At 45.2% G+C, this 20,842-nt stretch overlaps 1 protein-coding gene across 1 annotated transcript in view; it reads left to right on the forward strand.

The window, feature by feature from the left end:
* Positions 1-20,842, forward strand: part of AATF (apoptosis antagonizing transcription factor) — a 363,992-nt gene that overhangs the window by 189,326 nt on the left and 153,824 nt on the right. The window contains exons 7-8 of the mRNA XM_085649474.1: positions 11,045-11,209; positions 14,253-14,336. Of these exons, the coding sequence (XP_085505600.1) occupies positions 11,045-11,209; positions 14,253-14,336 (249 nt within the window). The remainder of the gene's footprint in view (positions 1-11,044; positions 11,210-14,252; positions 14,337-20,842) is intronic.

The raw sequence follows: 20,842 nt of genomic DNA on the forward strand, positions 1-20,842 counted from the left end.
GGCTTAGATACAAAGCATTATCTATATTTAGTATTCTAAAGCAATACACTTTACTTTCACATTGGGGGAGTTCCTTTAAAATGACATGATGATTATTGGTGTCTTATAATCCATAAATAGATATTCTATACTTGGGGAAAAAGCAGGCTTCTGACCCTCTTCTGTCTTGTCGGTGCCTTCCAATATCTCAGAGATCACTGAAAGATGAAACTCATTATAGCTCTTAGAGGAAGGGGGGACTATCAGCTGACTAGAGAGTACATAAATACGGGGTTAATTTGAGATTTAACAGCGCTTTGGTTCTGCAGCTACGTTAGATCTCCACATTCCTTGGTTACACATTGCATTTGTACAATAACATATATTTTAACATGTCTATGGCTCACTTGTGTACCACAGTTACTGAACTTTATGTAAAGTAGCTTGGCTCGTCCATTGAATTGTCTTGATACAAATCAACCCCTAGTTGGTCACATCTTTCTTGTGAGGTCTATCATTCTGTCACCCAGGGAGGTGTTAGGTCATTTTCAGATGAAGATCAGCACCATTTTCTGAACGTTTTATGATTTTCCTTTGTCTGTAAGCTTGACATAATTATGCTTAGAAGGTGTCTCCCACGAGGAGAATCACATCTTGTATAGAATATAGGATTCATACTTTTTGACCCTACCTTAGCTGTATCCAGGAATAATCATTCTTCTGTGTTTCTGAGGACTAATCAATCATCCTATGGCATGGTATATATTTCAGATTTCTGTCCTGCTATAGGTAAAGGTAACCGACTTGCTGTAAAGTTCTTCTAAGGTGCTAAATCTCTTTAGACTCCTGTGGTTGTAATCAATTACCACATTCTGATTGTCATATGCAGTTCCACCTGCCACCGTCTCTGTCATTGTCTTGGGATAAACCTTGTGTCTCTGTTTTTTAAGCAGTATCCTAATAGTTCACCTGTAGTCTTGTAGCAAGAAGGTCCAATTCCCTCCTCAGTGCTTCACTGATATAAGTTGTGTGTAAAATTCAGTAGCCTGTACCCTCTCTCGTACGGTCTACAGCGCAGTCCGGCTGGCGTTTGTAATTAAAACCTTTCCTCCTAGGATTACTTGAAAGAAGGTGTTAGGAAACCTGATGGAAACAGCTCCCTGCTTCTTGATTAGTCACCCTCCAGCTGCCTCATACTCTGCTTTCAGCCACACCAGCCCAACATTCCATTATGCCATCACAGACTGCTACCCAATGAAAGCATTCACAGCATTAACACGTTAATACATCACAACCCTGTCAAGTGCACTCTCATGGGAAAGAGAAATGATGTGATTGAAAACCTACTCAGACCAAAATACATCAAGACAAAGGTCATCTGCAAGCGGTTCTGAAATACATAATGCTGTCTGTACACCTCGCTTTGGGCACCTCAGACATCATGTAGGCTGGTGTGGTGATCTGTGGTATGTAACTGCAGTTGGGGTTTTTGGTATTAGTGGTGATGTAGCAATTTGCACGATAAATGGGGAAGAACGTACAGAAATCACATACCCAATGTTCTGTATGTAATTATGTGAGGTTATCACAAACTTTTTCCTGACGGTAAACAGATGTGTTATTTCTGTGCTTTAGAAATATGGTACTACCGCATCAGATTACCTCACACGTATCGTAATCTTGGCTACTCAGTTGAGGGCCCATTCTCATTTTGTGGCTCTTGTGGAAGACCTTATTTAAAATATTTTTTGCGTTGGGTTTCTCTTTTCCAGTTATAACAAGGAAGGCATTTTAAATCATGTTTAATTCATCTATAGAGCTCAAGATGTCCACTGTGAAGGTTTTGCATCATCCTAAAATAGTTCCTACTCAGCAGAACAAGCATTACAAATGCAATAGGCCTCGCCTTTTATTAAGTTAAAGCCATTTACTTTGCTATATAATACCATTAGCAAAGCAAATGGCTTTAACTTAATCAAAGGCGAGACCTATTGCATTTTCAATGCTTGTTTTCTCCTTCTGTCCCCTTCGCTGCCCCCGTGATTCTGTGCCTTTTTTTCTCCTGTCTCCTTCGCTGCCCTGTGATTCTGTGCCTTTTTCTCCTCCTGCCCCCATGATTGTGCCTTTTTCTCCTCCTGTCCCCTTCGCTGCCCCCGTGTTTGTCCCTTTTTCTCCTCCTGTCCCCTTCGCTGCCCCCGTGATTCTGTGCCTTTTTCTCCTCTTGTCCCCTTCGCTGCCCCGTGATTCTGTGCCTTTTTCTCCTCCTGTCCCCTTCGCTGCCCCCGTGATTCTGTGCCTTTTTTACTCATTTAAAAAAAATTCTATTTGAGTGGAAAAAGGGAGGTGTGTTATGTCCTAGTTAGTTTGCCGTACACACTTGTGACAATGCTGTATTGCGTGAGCTCGTGGCATCTATGCTTTCATGGAATGTGGATACCGACGTTCCATGAAGGCAGGGTGTAGCGGGCAGGTGACGGTTGGAGTGGGACTGAGCCGTTTATGAGCGCCAACTGCTGCTTGTAATTAGTGGACTCGTTCAAGGAATAACAGTTTATTCAGCTTTATCCGGGTGCATTGCTACCTTTTCTCTTGTAACCACAGAGCGGTGTGTATCAGAACCTGCGTCTTTTGCACTCAGCTGATTTCTGATGAACGTCCTTTCCCCGATCGCTCATGTATAATTCGTACTTTAACCTTCCGGGCTAGGTATTTACTCCATCTTTAAGATTGCGTAGTGGATGCTGCTGTGCTACAGCTTTAAGTTATGCGGGTCAGATCACCAAACGTCGACAGCAGCAGACTGGCAAAACCTTGTAGTCTCGTTTTGGGAAAAATGTGTGCTACTGTCGGTACCAGGTACTGCACGAACTGGCAGGCCTGCGTGCAGAGTAAGAGTGCACTGGTACCACGAGTTGGATTTCATCTTTGGGAAGAACAGGTAGGGCGGGTACAGACCAGTACTACCAGGTGCAATACAGAGCTAGCCATCAGCTATTGAGGCAGTCATTAGGAACTCTTCCATCTTCTGAAAGGAGGTAATCCACACACAGCTCTGCCGAAGTTGTGTGATTCTGGGCGCATTGTTGAGCACCCGCAGTATCGAGGGAGAGGAATTCGGCCGGGAGTGACACAGCGGAGGGGGAGGGGGGCATGGGGGCGCTGCAAGGTCTGAGGCAAAGGAGCACCGAGGTGTGCTGGGGGTGGCGTAAGGATGGGCAGCAAAAGGTCGGGTTACGGGGTAAGGCGGGGAAGCAGGCCTCGCAGGGGGAGGGTTGTTGGCAGCGGCAGGCCACGCATGAAAGGTTTTCTTGTCTTTATGGGGCCATGTGTTTGAAACATGGCCCCATAAAGATAAGAAAACCTTTTACCACAGACGTAAAGGAACCGAGCCAGTCCAACTGGGACGGCTCTAAAAGAGAAAAGTGTACGTCACTAGACGCTCTTTTCCAATGGCTGGCCACCATTTAGCATAAACGTTGACGCCAGCCAATGGAAAAGAGGGGCGGGGCTTAAAGCCCACTACAGAAATCTCCTCTAAATCATTAAATCTCGCCAGCGAGACTGCGCATGTCTACGCAGTCTTACGCCAGGCGAGACCTAAAAAAGGCACCATTTTAGCCGACCATAATGTCAGTTACCTTCGGGTCTTTCCAAATCAGTTAACTCACTGATGTCTTTGCTAGTGCGAGATTACCCTGCCTTGAAGTCAATAGGAACAGAAATGATTGTAAATGAAAGTGTTTAGTTTGTCTTTAATATTTAATCTGAGCGGTGAATCGGTTTCCAAGTCTTCCCCATTTCTGCAGATACGCGAATCACTGGCCAACAATATTCTTTGCTCGGGCTTTTGTAGCACTGTTAAGTTCTCTTCCAGTCTCGGTCCAAAGTTTGGGTGTCCAGCAGGCTTCCTAGAAATCTAGCATGGATCCGGCCATCCGGTGCCTATGGTGGATACCTTGGTCTGGAGGCTAGAGAATGAGATACAAGGTTTTCCCTTTAGAAAGTGTGATATTGAACTTTTTGAAGAAGAGTGAATGACTATACAGTGCTAATAAGCTTACTAATTTATTTAAAAAACACTCTCCGTGCAGTCTCCATCAGCCCAGCCTTGAGAGCAGTACTGCAGAGAGCGTGGGCTGTAGGGTGAGTAGCTAACATCTGGTGAATTGTCACCAGTGTACTGAGTGCACAGCTAAATAAAAGTGAATAAATGTTTCAACCAAATATTCATAAACCTTGTCAGGTTGAGGAGGGCTGCTTTGATACCTTTGTTAAATCCATATTAGACCAATTTGCATTCAATTGATTTGAGTGGAACTCAATTGCATAGTTTGCATCATCCTTAAAATCTGAAACAACAAAAGGTGGTGCATGGAATGCTTGCAGAATTGTGAGTCATTGGCAGGGCAACTAATCATGCAGCAGGAGAGGGCCAAATTATGTGGCAGGGTTGAGTAAATTAAGTGGCAAGAAAAGCCAAATTAGGCGGCACTATTTGAAATAGCATTACTTCATTATTTAATAATTTTTTAACTTAGTAACACTCTGTGAGCAATGGTTGAATCTCGTTAATAACAGTTTGACATCCAAATATAGCAATAGAGCAACATAAAGGTGACAAATCCAGCTTTGGAAAGGACCTTCCACTGTGCTGTAACACATGGCGCCGCATTTTTAGTAAATTTTGAACTGTTTGAGCTAGAAACAATTAATTTTGTTAAAATATGTATATTATGTGGCACATGATGGATTATGTGGCAACTGCTACAAATCTATAGATATGCAAAAATTGCTGCGACTGCACAATCGCATAATTCCATTGGCCCTGGTCATTGGCAATTGCTCCAGGTGCATTGTAGTCCAAACTGCACCTTTCTCCTCAGGCCCAAAAAGGGAGAAACTGGCTTGTGCTTTCTGGTGCTGTTATTGAGAGTGGACATGCCTGTCAATTGGGGCAGGACTGTTTCTATCGGAGTGGTGCAGTGGGCAAAAAACTATGGATTTGAGTACATTCTGGGCAGTTGCCAATGCAGAGACTTTCTAAAGTGTTCCACCTATCACATATTGATGTTGTTAAGCTGTGGGCACCTTACTTGCTGTGTCGTAGAATCCAAGCTACACGTTGCTGAGGAGATGAAATAATGCTGAAACTGGTCTGGGTTGCTATGTTTCCATTCTGAGTGGACTAGGCCTGGCAGTTCTAGCTCGACTGTTCCTATAGGAATAGGATCAAAAATGAGTTGCATATAGGTGCCTCCACTGTTCCCAATAAGCAGCGCGCATGTGCGCGCGCGCACATCTGTTTACCGGAGCGTGCAGTGCTGTGTGTGGAGCGCGCACACACACAGCACACCCCGCGAGAGCGTTCGCGCCGCTGCTTTCAAAAAGCAAGCGGCGCAAAAAAATGGTGTTTCCTGGTTGCTGAGAGCTGCGAAGTACACTAACTTCAACAGAAGACGAGGGAGCGGCAGGTAAGTGTTGCGGCAGCCTGTGGTGTTATGGAGGGCACTTATTTCTTCTTTTGAATGTAGAGCACGGCTGTTGGCAGATTGTGTGCTTTTGTTTAAGTATTTTTGTTAATTGCAGCGCCGTCAGGTGCTGCGATTAACATGAATACTTGAAACAAAAGCACACAATCTGCCGACAGCCGCGTGAGGACAGCCCAGCATGTCCTTTCAGTTAGCCACATTTCCCCAATCCCCCTGCCAGACTGTGAGGGGGAGGCGGGAGGAAGCCCTGCATACCGCTGCAGCACACTGAGGGGACTTGCATTGTTTGGAAGCGCTGCTTTGACAGACATGCGGGGCACCTAGCGGCTGTCCGAAGGCCTCGAGGCGCACACAAGCTACCCGGCCTGCCCAGGCGTTACTTGGATGTCCCCGCTGACATCACGGCAGGCTGGCCCTAGGGATAAGACTGCTATCTGGGCACCGCATACTCTGAAAATAAACACAGCTCCGGGGAAGGCGAGGGAGCAGCAGCCTGCGAGAGGGGGCACTGGGTGAGTTACCAAGTCTTACTTATCTCCACTAGCACTCCTCAGAAGCTGGCTGGCACTCTGCACTTGGCATTGAGCAATGGTGCCCACTGCCCCCTCCTCGCTTCATTGATTCACTTTACAGGCTTGGGTCTTCAATATGTTCCTGTAAGATGCTGTTGTGTACAGAGTCACGGTGCCCTGCCTGTCTTCTTCCGGGTAACTGGTGAGAAAGGGTTCACCTGAGGTCTTTGATATCTGCCTCAGTCTAAGGGCTTTACAAATGGGATTTTGCCAGTTTCTAGAGCTCGGCCCTTTGGCAGCTAGGAAACTAGAAAGCATGGGAAGGGGGTGGGGCGAAGGGGTGAGTGGTCAAACCATTGGACCACCGCAGGTTCTTGCCTGCTGGATCCACTTGTTCGCTTTGCACACATCTATACCTTGGATCACCCGGAAGCAGTGTTTTAAATTGGCTGGTACTGAGTACTGGCACTTTTTTACTTTGAGAGAGAGAGTACCGGCACTTTTTTATTCTGAGAGGGAGAGTACCGGCACTTTTGAAGGGTGACGTAAAACGTTTAATTGGAGAGACAAGAAACAAGCAGGTACTCTGGTTCAGAGTACCTGCACTTCTATTTTTCCATTTCAAGCACTGCCCGGTAGGATGTGGAACAGGCATGAAGCCTACCACAACATATCCAGCTTGGCTCTGGTAGGATAGTCTTCGGTAAATCCAAAATGATGCTGAAAGCGCTGTGGCCAAAGAATTACTAATTGACACTGGTTATGTGGCGTTATTGGTTCATACTAAACAGAGCTGATGGCTTTTAACCACATAACAATCCCCCTCTTTTTGAAATATTGCTGTTGCTTCTAGTCACGTTAGGGCAGTGCTACCCTTTATTCTTAAGGTGCATGTTAGACTCTTATGATCTTATCAGCTTACAAGTCAGCGCCGCGTCCAGGATATGTACCCAGGGTAAGGGGGCTCTCCCAGTTAGTCTGCCGAGTGTGCCTGCCGAGGTCTGTAGCTTCCCTACAGCTCACAGGATTTTATTCCAATACACCCAATGTCACTTGTCATCCTTCCAAGGTCGAGTAAGTGAACACTGCTGACTTGTAATATCCAGCTGTTTATATATCGCATCATACATTAGTGGGTAATTTGTAAAATAAAAGTGTTCATTGTGAGCCTGCCAAGGTGCTGTAGAAGTAGGGCTGTCTAGTCCAGCTACCACTCCATCTCATGCTTCTTTCCCCCACTACCATACACTCCTTTCTCCTTAATTCACTTTCCCATGTGTTTTTTTTGTCCCTGCTTTCTCACTCTTTCTCTGTCTCTCTTTTCCTCATTCTTTCCCACTTTTCTAGCATTCTTTCTCTTGATCTGGGTCAGGGTCTGATGAAGAAACAGAAGTACCGGTCCCCAAAAGTGAATGCCGAAACCCATCGCCTGAAAACACGTGGCACAAATTAAGCAGTGCTCATACCATTATTTAACCTCCTTCTATGTGTTTCCCCCTTTATATAAGAACGGAGACAGTGGAAAAGAGGCTCAAGATCACAGTGTGATTGATTGAGGAATGCCTGATTAGAATCCAGGTCGTCTGGATCTACAGTTGTCAACACAGTGACTATACCGTATTTCATCACTTATAATCGCACCTGATTTTTAAAATGGCAGTATTTAAGGCAGCAATTGCTGTATTAAACAAAACGTAAAATTATTTTTATTTTCTGAAAACTGGAGAATGGTAGACCAGTTGGGGGCCCTGGAGCTGGACCACATTAATGTATTTCCATGAATCAGAGGACCTGCTAAATCCAAGCCAAACAACTGTACCGGCGATGTAGGTATTTTAAAAAAAATGTTTTGTTTACATTAAGCGCATGAACACTCTCAGAACTCAGGCATTTGATTTGCTAGGGCTAGAAATTCCTGCCACAGCTGATAAGTCAACCTTATAACCATCTTCACGAGCCTCATCTCCAGATGAGCTGCCCTGGCGCAGTCTCTCTGGCACCCCACCACATTCAACATGGGAGACACCTTCAAAGCAGTGATAGGGCGCAAAACCATGCAAAATATGTTGATTGGCCCATGAGGTTCCCAGAAACCGCATAATATATTTGCTCCGCCATTAACATAGCAGCAAATAAGCCCCCTCTGTGTTAATGTCAGTGTATTTATGGTTTAGTTCTATGTATGGAACCTTCACTTTTGATGGCAGTGAATTTCTGGCTTAGGCCCAGGGTTTCGGGCCCTCACTTTTAATGGCAGTTCCAGTATCTGGGCCCTCGCTTTTAATGGCAGTTCCAGTATCTGGGCCCTCGCTTTTAATGGCAGTTCCTCTGTCTGGGCCCTCACTTTTAATGGCAGTTCCAGTATCGGGGCCCTCACTTTTAATGGCAGTATATTTCTGGCTTATTTCAAGTGTCTAGATCCTCACTGTTAATGGCAGTGGATTTCTGGCTCAATTCCAGTGTCTGAGTCCTCACTTATATTGAGCTTGTACTTCTGGCTTGTTTCCAGTGTAGCAGATCCTCACTTTTAATGACGGTGTATATCTTGCTTATTTCCAGTTTTTGCCTCCTCGCCATTTCTAGCAGTGTATTTCTGGTTTATTTCCAGTGGCCCTCACTGTTAATGGCAGTGGGTTACTGGCTTGTTTCCACTGTTGGAGTCTTATGCTTTTCTAAACCTGAAGTGTACTTGCCTGTGTAACCAATTCATGTCATGGCGTGTGTATCCAAATTGCAAATCTGCCTTAAGCCCCTTAACGTGGCGCTGTATGTGTGGAAATGCACCATCTTTTCCGTTTTTTAAGCTAAAACTTGGAGTGATATTTGGCGCTGCACACACGTGCGCCGCTGGTTCCTGGCGCACATAGCCATGGCTTCAGCGCACAGAGAACCTACACTGCCGCACACACTGGGAAAAAATTAGAGGGAACATTTGGTGCCTCCCCCTCTCAGAATATAACGATGGACTGAAAAACACCAGAGCAATCTCCATTGGCTGAGATGTTATGTTATACTGTATTTGTATAGCGCACATACACCAAAAAGGTTTCTTAGTGCTCGGATAAAGAGAAGCGAACATCTAGCTGGAAATGTAGCCATATGCTAGACTAAATAGCTAAGTTTTCAGGAGCTTCCAGAAGCTCATATAATTTGCTGCCACTCTCAATTCAAGCGGTAGTGAGTTCCAGGTATGGGGCCGATCACTGAAAACCTTTCCCCTCCTAACCTCTTTCGCTTAAATCTACGTACCATCAGAAGGTTCATGTGGGCCGATCTGTGGTTACGCTTCGGGCTTTAGCTCCGGATTCTCAAGGATACCAAATTTGGGCTTTTGTTATAGAGTGAATTAAAAATGATGCAACCTGTTTTGAAGATGGTGCGTTGAGCTACAGGGAGCCCGTGCAGCTTCATCTGGTGTTTGCAAGCATTCCACACACACCTTTTGTTGTTCTGTCTTTAAAATCTGACTGGGGTCCAGCACTCCTGGATTTACTTTGGACACCCTTATCCAGCTCTCTGCTGAGCAAAATGTCCCCTTGTAGGGGACGTCATGTGCGCTTCGGTTGAACTGTAGGGCTCAGGATTCCTTGAAAAAGTGTTTCAACGACAGCGAGCCACAGTTATTCCGGATTCTATGGTAGCGTTTATAGAGCGCTTCATACGTCAATCAATCAATCAATCAATCAGGTACTTGTATAGCGCGACTACTCACCCTCAAGGGTCTCATCTTCAGGGAAGGTCGTGAAGCACTCCGAATAGGATCGACTTCCTGGTGCCCTTTCAGAATATGTGTCTAGAGGGGTGCGGTGCGTGAATTGTCGTATTTGTCTCTAGCCAAACTTTCCCCAGTATTTTCATTGGTCATCAGTAGATTGCAATGTGATTGGTTTTGGCATCCGATGCCGCCATATATGTCTTTCCCGTGGTTGCAATGGTAAGACAATTAATTTTGCACAACATATGAAAATACACCACAAACCGCGTTCCCACGAACAGAATCTAATACCGCTGGCACGCTAATGCAGTACTTACAATACCGCCACCAATTCCATTACCGCTGACACATTTTATATGATGCGACTCCTGGTGTCTGTTTTAAGTAAAATCAAAGATGGCGGCAGCTGTACTGCAACACGACTGCAGCATTCCTTGAACCGCTACAAAAGAAAAGGCACAGAGCGGAGCAACTCTTCAATTGTCTGTCCATTGGGCTGAGCAGTTCTCCGATCTCACTTAGCACGTTTAAAACTGTGGAAGCAGACCCTCTATTCAGCCTGTGGTTACACTTGTAAACAAACAGAGCCCACCCCTCTTCTGGCCTCGACGCCTCACCGTCCACAACATCTTTTGTGACAACGTTTTGTGTGGGGTTTCCCAGGCCTACCTAAATCCATGCATTCATGAATTTATGCTTTGGCATATATTTCTAACAAAAACAAACGTGGAAATTATGGACTGTTTGTGCATCACTGTACACAAATGCATGTAAATCTAACTAGCATGAATGTTTTAAAAAGTTATGTTTGATTAGGTTATTTGTTGTACATTAGGGTTGGCATGGTGTATTGTGGCATATAACTACTGCAGCATTGTGCTACCTCGTATAACCTAATGATTGCTGCAGTGTCCCAAGATATGGATGAGTGTTTGTGCCCCAGCCAAGAGCCACATTACAATGTATGATGATTTCTTTAGATTTATGTGCTGCATAATGTCTCCTCCATAGTTTGTGTTGAAAAAGACAGTCAAAAGTCACATTCGGTGTAAGAACAGCTCTAGGATCTTGCAGCATACTACTGCTGGCGTGTAACCATGGCGTGTGAATGCTGCTCTGTCCCCAGGTGGGCAGTGGCTGTCCAAGAGCCCAGTAGTATGTCCTGAGTGCTAAATGGCGGCCACATGATCCCATGTAGTATAATAATTGCAGCACTCTATAATGTGTACATGTGGGGTACTTTTAGCATGGTACATGGCTATTGTGGTGTCTCCTGGTATATTGTCGCATTGTATATAATGAGTGTCTCACTGGTCTATGGTGCCTTACCACAGCTCGTGTCATTGCAGGGTTTCAGTGCCTTCGAACGCTCCATCTTGACACAAATTGACCAAGTTATGATGGATAAAGATAGACTTCTGCGGCGTACTCAAACCAAGCGTTCCGTCTATCGAGTTTTGGGGAAACCCGAGCAGGACTCTGCTCCCATGCCAGAATCTGTGCCAGGAGAGGAGGTAAGTCTTGCCTATTTATTGTTATGATTGGAGGGACATTTCTTGATGGGCACATATATTAATATAACACTAACTTGCTTGAATAGTGATGACACTTTACACTGTTGGCAATATTTCTATGTCCAATACCATGTCAAGATTTGAGACCAGAGTCGGAGTTTGACTGGAACAAAGGACTCCAGAACTCGTACATGGTATCACTAAGCGGGTGGAAAGTATTTGACCATTTTTTTCTTAACCTGATAATCTTGAAGTTCACTGTTGTTGATGTTTCACAATGTCTCACTCGTTGACCATGTTCTACCCATAGAAAAATCCCAGAGCAATCTACCTGGAGCTCTTGTAGGTGAGTCAGGAGAAACAGCCTTCTCACGTTCGCAAATATATGATTGGGCTTCCTACCACACTTCAGCACTTTCTGATCACAAGAAATAATGCTTTACCCATCACCTGGTTCTAATGTTACTCAATTTGCTGATCTCAGAAGAGTGGAAGGTGGGGTTGATTTTGCTGGGATTCAGTTTTGTATGGGGCATGTCAAATCTGATGTCAACACTGAGGGTTAACTCTCAGCCATCCTGTTGCACACCATCTTTGGTCTCTTTATGACTGCCCCATTGCCCAAGGCATTAGTAAATTGTTTAAGGCCGTGGTTAAATCTGTTACATGTCACTCAGCCCACTTGTATTAACACCTGGATGGGCCCTTTAGATGTTTAGTAATCTAGGCATCCTCAGCCTGCTCAATATTTTTCATCTGCTCAGATCCTTTCGGTGGTTAAGAGGTCAATGTGATACCAGCTTTCTTGTATCTGACCCTTGCCAGCTCCTCCACAGTTCATCTTTCTCTAACCTCAGTGCCATCTAGGTGCTCTAGCTTCCATTTGTATGCCTGCCTTCAAATCTACTTATGTTATTCGGGCTTATAAAGCGCCTGGTTACACTATACAGTGTGTCCCCGCGCTGCGGTACACGTCGCTTTAGTGATCACAGAGACCTATCCAGGCGGGAACAGGTGAGTTTTCAATTTCTTCCTGAACATGCCCTCAGAGGGTTCCAACCGAAGGCTCTCAGGGAGTTTGTTCCATAATTGGGCTGCCAAAAAACGGAAGGAGCGGCCACCCATCCTAGCTCTCTTTACAGCCGGGACGCGTACCAAACCCCTCCCCTCAGACCTCAGGCAGCGGGTAGGGGCGTAAGGGGTAAGGAGGTTCAGCAAGTATGCAGGCGAAGTCCCCTGGATAATGCGATGGCAGACACACAACGCTTTAAACCAGACTCGCTCCTGTATAGGTAGCCAGTGGAGAGAAGCAAGAGCCGGTTTAGAGGCAGTTCTCCTATGGCGCATCAGGATCAAGCGGGCTGCTGCGTTCTGTACGCATTGGAGTCTCTTTATACACTTTCCGGTGGTACCTAGGTATAAGACATTCCCATAGTCGAGACGAGATGTCACAAGGGCGTGAACTAGGGTCTTCCTAGCAGCAATAGGTAATATATCCAGGGTTTTACGGAGACTTTTAAGGATTCCGAAACAAGCTCCTGCGACCCGTCTGGTGTGATATTCAAAGGATAGGTGAGAGTCCATCCAAACCCCTAGGTTTTTAGCCTGTGCGCATGGCACAGGGGTGGGGCCCAGATTCTGTGGCCACCAGGCGGAGGACCAAACGGATGGGGCTCTACCCACCACCAGTACCTCTGTCTTGTTACCGTTAAGTTTCAGACAGTTTTTGTCCATCCAGGAGGCTAGTTCTTGCAGGCACGCCACCAAATTGGGAGCTGCCGACTGCTGTTCCTGGGTCAAGTATACCACCAACTGGGTATCGTTGGCGTATGAGACGACTTTAATCCCAAAACCATCAGTGATCTCTGCTAAGGGAGCCACATAAAGATTAAACAAAGTAGGGCTCAAGATTGAGACCTGAGGAACCCCCTGCTGCAGTCCCATGACCCTAGAGTAGAATTCGCCCTGTCTCACCTGGAAACTGCGGTTAGCTAGGAATGATATAAGCCAGTCTAAGGCCCTCCCAGACACATCCCCTTTCTTTAGACGGTGAACTAGAGTGTGGTGAGCTACTGTGTCAAAGGCCGCACTAAGATCCAGCAGGATCAGGGCGGCCGTTTGACCAGCATCCACAAATTCCCGAATGGTTTCAGTTGCCAGAAGAAGGGCCGACTCTGTCGACTGGTGTTTACGGAAACCAGATTGAGTGGGGTGAAGGAGGTGGCATTTCCCAATGTGAGCCGTAAATTGTTCATTTACCACTTTCTCTGCGATCTTAGCAAAGTAGGGTAAAAGAGATATAGGTCGCAGGTTATCTAATCGTTCCGGGCCTAGCTGAGGTTTTTTTGGAAGGGGAAGTACTACTGCCTCCTTCCAACAGCCAGGGACTGTATTGGTCCTGAATGAAACCTCCAGGGGATGTCTGATAAAGGGCTCCAAAATTTCTAAGCACCCCTTAAGCCTGCTCGGGGAGGTCGGATCCTTAGGGGAACCTGATTTGATGCTCAGGCAGAATTTTTTCAGAATTTCAGGGGGAGGGATCATAAAACTCTCTAGTCTCTCCTCTTCACCTAAAAATTCTGACACATCCGGAAGATCCTGGTCGACCCCGGCCAACTCAGGGAAAGTGGAGTAGATAGTCACCACTTAGTCAGAGAAGAAATTCGCTATAAGATTACAGCGTTCCACTGACCCTGTAGCAGGAGCTGCTACTATATCTAAGGCAGAGATCTCTTTATAAACCTTTAATACAGGATGCTAGCACAGCCACGCTTCTTAAGTTGCCATACATTGATTCATTCAAGAGTAGGTGGAATTACACCATGAATTAAGGAACAACGTTATTTCTTCTACCAGTGTCTAAGTGTGAGAAAGCAAGAAAGAATGTCCCTCAGCTACAGTGAGCTCATTTGTTGGTTTTTGCTATTGTGTTGTGACTCAGTGTTTGAGGGGTGATTACATCCATTTAATGTGGGAAGTTTATAGTCCCTGTCCATTTTAAATCATTAACAGTGTTTTATGAAGCTATCTTTTGCTCTTTAAGGTGCCCCCGAGTCAAGGAAAGTCAAATGCTCACCTAAAAGATTTGGATGAAGAAATTTTCGATGACGATGACTTCTACCATCAGGTAGGCTTCTCGATGGACAGTGGGTCAAAGGTTTTTAATCTGCGTGTACATGTGACAGCAGAGATCATTAACGCAAAGTTATGAACCAGCAGAGCTGAGCAGGCGACTGAGATCCCCAGAAGGTGTCCTTTCAAGGGGTAGACCTGCCACCAGAATTATGCTAGGAACGTGTGGCAGCCTTGTCAGAAATCCACTAGACACCGCAATGGGCCCAAAGATATATTAATTCATACTTGTACTTTACTGGAGTGCCAACTAGACCAGTTAACAGGTTGGGACAAAGTCTGTAACAATAACTAATTCTTCACACTTCTTCGACATTTTGTGCAGTATGATGGGTACTATAAGAACATACCAAAAATAAATGCAGCTGGCATCTAGTGGTTCTTCAACAGCGAAGGAGCGAAACTTGGGGAGGGGGGGGGACATTTGATTGCGCAGGTTCTTAGATCCCCATCGAATGTATGGGAAAACCAATCAAGACCATTTCAAACACAAATAAATCAAAAATAATAATCCTATAGTGTCTCTTGTGAAATTACATCCCTTAGTCACATGGTGGGATATATTTCTATTAAATCATATAAACACTATTCTGTATCCCTAGGTAAACTGTTACTGTCTTGGTAACAGATAATTGAAAAGTTCCTAATCACGTTGCCACCAAGTGCACTCTTTGACTTAAAACACATCCAGTTATCAGCAACTATCATGGTCATAAATATTAGATACATATAACCTACAATAATTTGTGTAATACTGGATAGCCATGTTCTATCATGGATATGATAGTGAACACATTTTACTGGTCCTATAAAATGTGCATTAATAATCTTTCTTAGGTTTGTACTTAGACACTCTTCCTTAGCCAGTGTGCAGACGCATTACATAAAGAAGTGCTCTGACCCTACCCAAGTCCCACCCAACTATAATCTCTATCCTATGCGCCACGTGTGGAATTTGGTCTTTGTAGTATGAGCTTCTTGAGGAAGGAAGCCAGTGTCCACTCCTGGAGTCTCTCTGGATATCTACAGTGTTTAGGAAGCCAGATCACCTCCGAAGACCATTCAGCATGTGACGTTGTCAGTTTGTCTTCTGGGATAACGCATGTTTAACACAGCCTATGTGTACACAGAAGAGTAGAGGACCAATACATACGCACAGTAATTTTACACGAAGAACCCTATTGTGCATTTCCTGATCAGGTATTGGGCACCTTTTGTCTATCTACATTTCGCTAAGGGGAGTATTTGTATGCCAGTGTTTCATGGATAATGCAAGTTATCCAACCATGAATATTAGCAGAACTACCTTTGAAAAGTGCATAATGTTGCGAGCTTTGCAGAGGTGCATACAACCCCTAGGAGATCATGCAATGTAGATGTGTCAGGATGTCTTCAATGTTTTCCAGGTGGGTATGCATGGTGCTTTATTATCATTATCATTAACAAATATTTCTAAAGCACAACTATCACCCAGCCAGCATCCTGGGGCTGCAGAGCTGTCAGTGTTTCGGGGAGTAACTGTTAGAAGTAGGTATAGGCTAGTAGTTTGCATATATTTAATGTACTCTTCCTACCTTGGAAATAGCCATGTTTTTAAGTTATTTCTGAAACTTAATAGGTTTCAGTTGTTCCTAAGAAGTAGTTCCATAGTTGTGCCACTTTTACTTGGAAAGCTCTGCCTCCCTGTTGTGTTTTTTTTTTTTAACTGGGGCACTGCTATCAGTTGGGCATCCGATGACCTTACTCTTCGTGCTTGTGTATAGGGGGAACTTTCTGCTGTAAGGCCCTAGGTTCTGCGCCGTGTAGCGCCTTATGAAGTATGCATAGGGCCTTGAATGTGCACCGATCCTTTACTGGGAGCCAGTGAAGTTCCTGCAGTGCTTTGGTTGCGGAGTCCTTTCTACCTTTGTTTAGTGCAAGTTTAGCTGCCAGCACCTGGATCCTTTGGAGTCTTTTGAACAAGTAGTCAGGTCAACCTAAAAGTAGTGCATTGCAGTAATCCCGTCTGCTCATTATGGAGGCCTGTATCACCAGTCTCCTGTAAGGTTGTGGTAGCAGCAGAACAATTTTCTTTAGACTTCTTAGTAAACCATAGCATACCGATACTGTTTTATTTACCTGTGTTTCCATTGAGAGCCTCTCATCAAAATGTGAACCTAGGTTCCGTACTGAGTTTGTTCTGGCACTGATTTCATTGGCCAAGGCCAAAACTTGGATGGAAGTTGTCGGCCATGCTTTGCTTCTGAGATTTTCGGTTGCCCATGATCCTTCTCGTGGACACGCTATCGTGGATTGACCATTTTCTCATTCCTTTCTCAGTTGTTGTTTGTTCCAAGTCAAAGATCCTCTCTTTCACTGGAATACACATCATTCATATTACCATTGAAGGCTATACGCAGCAGGGTTGGCTGACAGCTGGGAGTAGGGCTGCAGGCCAGACCTTGCTTCCAGCCCTCTCAGGGCATGGCCAAAGGCAGCGGTTGGAATTTAACTACATCATAAAAAATATTTAAAAAATAACTGGAAAAAGCAGCGTAAAATGGAGTTGGGGTCTGGCTCAAATGTGACAAATTGTGGAAATTCGCTTGTTATGATTATCAACACACATGCATAACACACGACCTACCTTGCGCCGCCCGCCATGGTCAGAGCACCATTTGCAAAAATTACAGAAAGAAATTAAAGAGCAAACAAATGAACATGGTAGTCTGCGCAAGTTATCGCGTGATCTGTGTGCACCGGTAACTGGTTAATTTCAGAGGTTTGTTGCATTGTAGCCTGAACCAAAGGTCAGTTTCTAACTCTGTTTTTCCAATAAATATGTATATATATTATTTGTAATAATATAAAATAATGTATTGTGTGAATATATTTTAAAACAATAAGAATTGTGAATTGTATTTTATTTTTTAAAATCTTTTTTTATTAACAGTACTCATCAGACCATACAGTACACAGTAATTCCAGAAGTCCATAGTTGGAGATATCATAGAAATCAGCAGTAAATCAATCATGAGGGAACAACAGAGACAATCAGAAACCTCCCCATCCCCAAATTCTACACGCCTGCCACAGATTCTCTGTACTTCCGCCAGGGCGCCCACACTTTCTTCCATTTTTAGCACACCCCCTACTTTTGTACACAGTTTCTTCGGCCCTTTGGCACCAGTTGAGGTCTCGCTTCCAGTCCTCCAGCTGTGGTGGTGCCGGCGCCCCCCATCCCCTAGCAATATTGCGTTTCGCAATTCCCGCAGCCAGGACCAGCCATATTTCCCTATACCTAGCCCAAGCAGTGTCGCCTTTATCATCAGTAAGAGCCACCTCGGTTCCATCGGGACCGCCTCTCCCATCACCAGCGACATGGTATCAGTGACATTCCCATAGGGTGTGGAAGAAGGTGCCCTCCTGCTGGCATCCCCTGACACATAGCACTGACAGAACCTTGCCCCATGTATAGAGGTGTGTGCCGGGGTAGTAGATGCGGTGTAGGCTCTTTTAACTGGACTAGTCTGAATCGGGAGCGGATTGCGATTTCCCTAGGTCTCTGCAACGCATCCAGTCAATCCTCATCTATACTTCCAAGGTCCTTGAGAGCGATTAGTGGGTCAGGTACATTGTTGATAAGCCATGTGTTTCAAACACATGGCCCCATAAAGACAAGTTCCATCAACCCGGGGACCACCTACAGAGACTCCACGGACAAAAGCAGCACCACATCACTCAAGCACGAATCAGCCATCACAGCCGGAGATGGGACAGAACGAGCCCTGCTTTCCTAGGCTCCCTCTGAGGGGATGTTCCCTGTATATAACCGGGCTGCTGGCTTCACCGTTATTTTGCTGGTGGATTCTTCATTCAAATGATGCAGAAACACAGTAATAGTATCCGCGGAGCCTCTATAAGAGGGGGGTTGCTACCTATTAGCTGCCTCGGGCTTTACACAGCATTGAAAGTTTCTGAAGTGCTCGTCTGGCAACAGTTACTCTAAGCAAATCAGGGAGGGATGCGAATTATGCTGCTAAGGATTCTGGGACATTGAGTTTTTAATAGTTTTACGCGGCGAGACAAGCAGCCAAACATTTCAAGCGTGGGCAAAAGAAGCATAGGAGACCAAGCATTTTCAATCACTTCATATTGGTTCATTTTGTGTTTTTGTTTGTTTCACGGTGCGTTCAAAAGGCTGAAGAGGTTTACATGGACAGAGTAGAGCTCACTACATATCCCGGCAGCGCAAATGCTCAACTTGAAAACACAGGCTGGCCGACCCGTTTACAACTCGAGAAGAGGTGTCAGGTTTTAACCAATGGGGAGAAGACAGGGGCGGGGCTACAGGGCCTGGTGCGCTTCAGGATTCAGGAATGTACGCGTTGTACTGCGTGGGTGACTGCTAACTCACAGGCACGCTTAGTTATTGTTTAAAGAGTTTAAGAAACTTGGTAACAGTACCGTGCATTTAGCGCAGCCTCTGACTTGAGCTGAAGACATTAACCCTGCAATGCGCACTTCTTTGTTGTCCCTGATGTGTTTGTTTTTAGGTAAGCCTGCAGCGGTCCCTTCGGGGTGGCCTTGACAAGTATGTGTCATTGGAGCGTTTTGTTACAGGAGGCAACGGATTTGCAATGGAAACTAGGTGCTTTTCAGGAGGCGTGCTGGGCTGATGGCTGAGACGCTGGTCCTTCTGAACTTCAGAGGGACGTCCGGGCAGAGCTCGCCTGGGGTCCGAGGGGCTGCACGGCTCCACGGGAGGTGCAGAAGTACTATGAGCTATTGAAAGCAGCCCGTCCTGCTCTGAGGGATGACCGGCGCTGTGTCCAGGACTCCTCGCCCTCAGAGGCCCTCCCCGGCAGGCAGCAGACTCAGAGCCCGGCTCCCGTGGTGCGTGCTCCTCTTTGCCCCCCATCTGCTGGTGCTTGTCGCATCCCTGGGCTCCTGGGAGATACTGGGCCCGAGCAGTGAAAGAGACAGTCTGCGGGAATGCTTGAGGTGGACATCTGATTCCACAGTGCATCCTGCTCGGGAGTCAAAGTGTTCCCCTCTTGAAGAGATGTGGACACATGCACGCCGTGCACCTTGTGACCACCTAGACCCCCACCGCATCCAGAGACTGCAGCGTCACCCAGGAGAGCTTTACAAGTGGCCACACGGACGCACACTGAGGCGATCTGCTCTCAGGTAAGGGCTCAGATCTCAAATTTTGTTTTATATAGCGCTTGCTGGCAGAGACATGGTGGTTCACAGCTAGGCATCACGTTATTACATTTAACAGGTGTTACTATCACCTATCCCAGTCGCGACAATTTATTGATGGCATGAAATGTTGTGCTGGGTTCAGTGCTGGAATTGCAACAAAAAACAAGCACTGAAAATGCAATAGGTCTCTCCTTTCTTTAAGTTAAAGCCATTTGCTTTGCTATACAATACCATTAGAAAAGCAAATGTCATTAACTTAATCAAAGGCGAGATCTATTGCATTTTCAATGCTTGTTTATCATTTAAATGCTAATTATTTAATCAATAGGACAATATATCAAATAAAGTTAATTGTTCTCCTATTAATAAAATAATAAGAAAAAAGCAGGTCTTGGGGATGGTTCAACACATGGTTAGTTTAACAAAACAATTCAATTACTTATTGTGTATGAACCAGTAGATGGTTAAATAAATATAAAATTATGAATGAATTAAGTTATTTAAAGGAAACAATAATTACAGATAAAGGTAAGACAGAGTTGGTCTTGCAGGCACAAAAAATAAGAAAGAACTTAATATAAAATACAGTACTGAAAAAAATACAAAGATAATGGTTTCAGTTAGGACTGGTAAAAAGGTTGACTCATAGATTGCAGTAAACACTACATTTTTTCAAAATAATTTACAAAAATGCAAGGCATATAGGATGATGAAATAGAAGCATGAGGAGTTGGAGAGGAGATGGTTGCAGAGTGGAAAAACATACCTCCATGAGAAAATGTCAAACAAGGAAAAACACATGAGGAAATGGCTGTAGATCAAATGGCAGGCACAAATTTGGTATTTATACACAGTCCTAAAAGAGTTGTTACGTGGCTGTCTCTTTTGGCATCCATAAAATTGGATCTGACTGTGTCTAGATTAATTAGCTCCACACACGTGATGATGGACTACTGGCACTAATGTTGCCATTCGCCGCCACGCTTAGCTACGGTCAACCGTTTTTTGGGCAATATCCAGTTGTCCCTCATGGATATGCCACTTAACTGAAAGAGACACGTTCGTGATAGATTCCTTACCTTAGAATATCCCCAGGCGTCAGACTGGATCCGGAAAGTTTTTTCGTCAGCAGTACCCCTGCACGTCAGTAGGTGGCGTTGTGTGGCTCCGCGTCCGTCGCTGGTGTTGTATGCGCCGAGATGACGTCACGGAGACTACTTAGGTGCAACCCATGCGCGCTGACGTCAGTTCTTCCTTTTTCCGCGCCAGTAAGCGCAGATCCGGTTAGAGCTGGTACCTCAGTCACAAGAC

The sequence above is a fragment of the Triturus cristatus genome, chromosome 3_2, assembly GCF_964204655.1.
Source record: "Triturus cristatus chromosome 3_2, aTriCri1.1, whole genome shotgun sequence".
NCBI lineage: Eukaryota > Metazoa > Chordata > Amphibia > Caudata > Salamandridae > Triturus > Triturus cristatus.